Source organism: Pteropus alecto, unplaced genomic scaffold (assembly GCF_000325575.1).
Source record: "Pteropus alecto unplaced genomic scaffold, ASM32557v1 scaffold52, whole genome shotgun sequence".
In the NCBI taxonomy this organism is placed as follows: domain Eukaryota; kingdom Metazoa; phylum Chordata; class Mammalia; order Chiroptera; family Pteropodidae; genus Pteropus; species Pteropus alecto.
Window position 1 is genome coordinate 4,831,502 of NW_006433941.1, and position 2,113 is coordinate 4,833,614.

General features: G+C 59.3%; 1 protein-coding gene across 1 annotated transcript in view; it reads right to left on the reverse strand.

The window, feature by feature from the left end:
• Positions 1 to 896, reverse strand: part of ALKBH5 (alkB homolog 5, RNA demethylase) — a 22,362-nt gene extending 21,466 nt beyond the window's left edge. Inside the window, exon 1 of the mRNA XM_006908442.3 lies at positions 3 to 896. Within this exon, the coding sequence (XP_006908504.1) occupies positions 3 to 112 (110 nt within the window). The 5' untranslated portion in view covers positions 113 to 896. The remainder of the gene's footprint in view (positions 1 to 2) is intronic.
• Between the last annotated feature and the right edge of the window lie 1,217 nt (positions 897 to 2,113).

Consider the following 2,113-nt stretch of genomic DNA (forward strand, 5'->3'; position numbering starts at 1 on the left):
CAGCAGCGGCCGCGGCGGCCGCTGCCTCTCGGCTGCCCGCCTTATAATTGTCCCGGGACGTCATGGACTTGAGCTTTTCACGCAGGTCTGTGTAACCGCTGGCGGCCGCCATGGCCCCACGACGCTGCTCTAGGGTCCTCCGGGGCGGGCAGGGCGGCCGGGCATGGCTCTCGGGAGACGTGCCCCGGGGCCCCCGGAGGAAAGGGGATCCTCAACGCCAGGCCCCCATGCGAGGCCTGAGGACCCGGCGTGGGGGAGTCAAGAGGCCAGGCGCGGGGTCGAACCTCAGGAGCGGCGGGTCATGCAGTGGTGGCGGCAACGAGGCTTCCACCTCCTCCACCTTCTCCACGTCCTGGGGAGCAGGGGCGCCCGCAGCGCCTCATGCCGCGGAAGGCCACTGCGGAGGCTCCGCCTGACTCCCGGCCAGACCCTCGGAAGCCCAGCCCGACCCGCACTTTAAAGAGCTTCTTACGACGTCACGCGCCGACCGTCCGACGTCCGCCAGCGCCGCTCCTCAGCGGGCTCCTTAGCGCGCACGCGCAGTGCTGCCGATCACGGACGCTCCACGCGCAGCAGGCATGCGCGTGCGTGCGGGCCGGGTCAGCAGAGGTGCCAGCGCAAGCGCAGACGGGGACTGTTTGTCGGCCGTCGCCCCTCCCCCACTCGTGAAGGGCTCCAAGGGAGCACCCTCAAACAGCAACCTGCCTCCACGCCGCGCCACCTCCGCAACCGAAAGGCTCCCTCCACAGGGTTGCGCTCACAGTGCCAACGGTGTCGCGATGCTGCGTCATAGCATCGTCCGACTGCCCGAAAACGCCTTAGGCCCCAGCGCGCAATCTCCCGGGGAACCGCCACAACCTAGGCTACCCCGTTACCGTCCCCTTTGACGCTTTCACTTCTTTCATTGGGCCACCGGCTGCGTGCAGGGCGGTCCTAGACGGGAGCTTCCGCAAGTTGGTTGGTAATCATAACTGTCAATCAGGTGGTTGCCTTGGCTACTGCGTCCGTCACTTAATTAGTGGTCGGGAGGGCGCTGAGGACCCCAGAGGGTGAATGGGTGGCTAAGTAAGTGCCTGAATGGAGAACCGAGCGGAAGAAATCCCTCAGACGCTTAAGGAAACTTCTGAAACCAATGGATACTACTGAAATTGCGGGGTCAAGAGTACCGCGTCCCAGCTCTGAACGCAGGCAGCGACGTTCGCAGAACGTGACGCATTGACGGAGCATCTCCCTGTCCCCTCCTTCATCGGCCGCCGCTACCGCTGCCCGCCGCCCCCACCCGGAGCGGACGTTCCAAAAGTCACGTCCGGCTGGCTTCGGGCGCTTGCGCCGCTGGGTTTGTCATAGCCTTTCCTTTGAGATAGAGATGAATGTGAGAACACCTCTTTTGGGAACAGAAGAAAACTCAAGGGGACGAATAAGCTCGTGGATACGACAAAATTGTAGATCATTACTAGAGATAATAAAAAGTTTTGAAGTAGTGCGGTCGGACAGAGTGATGGGTGTGAACAGAGGCCAGGCGACTCGGGGTGTGCAGGGGCGGCTCCACGGGTAGGGTTTTCTGGTCAACCTCTCAAGATAAAGTTCATCTGCTTTGCTTGGCGTTCAAGGCCTTTGTCGAAGACCTTTCCTACCCTTCTCCGCGAACACTGAATCCCAGCCTCGCCCGGACACTGTCAAGTCTGCAGACATATACCCTGTTACACCTTCTGGCCTTTATCCAAGCTAGGATACTGGTTCCCTTCCACCCATCTTCATTTTGATTTTTTGAGGCTCAGCTCACTTCTCTTTGGTAATCTTCCCAGATTCTCACTGAAATGAAATGTATCTTAGTTTTCATGATCTGGCCTGTGCGTCTGCCTTCAGCCTCGACTCCCTGGCCATTTTGCTCCTAGCCAGTGTGTCTCTGAGCCCTCTCCATAGCCCCTCTCCCCCCAGCAGCTTGTCAAAGCATAAGCACCTGCCTCTGGAATCTGAGAGACATGGATTTGAATCTTGACCTCTTGACGGGCTGTATGGCTGTATGACTGAGCAAGTGACTTCCCCTTTCTGAACCACAGTCTTCTGGTCTGTAAAATGGAAATAACACTAGTATCCACCTCTTATGGTAATT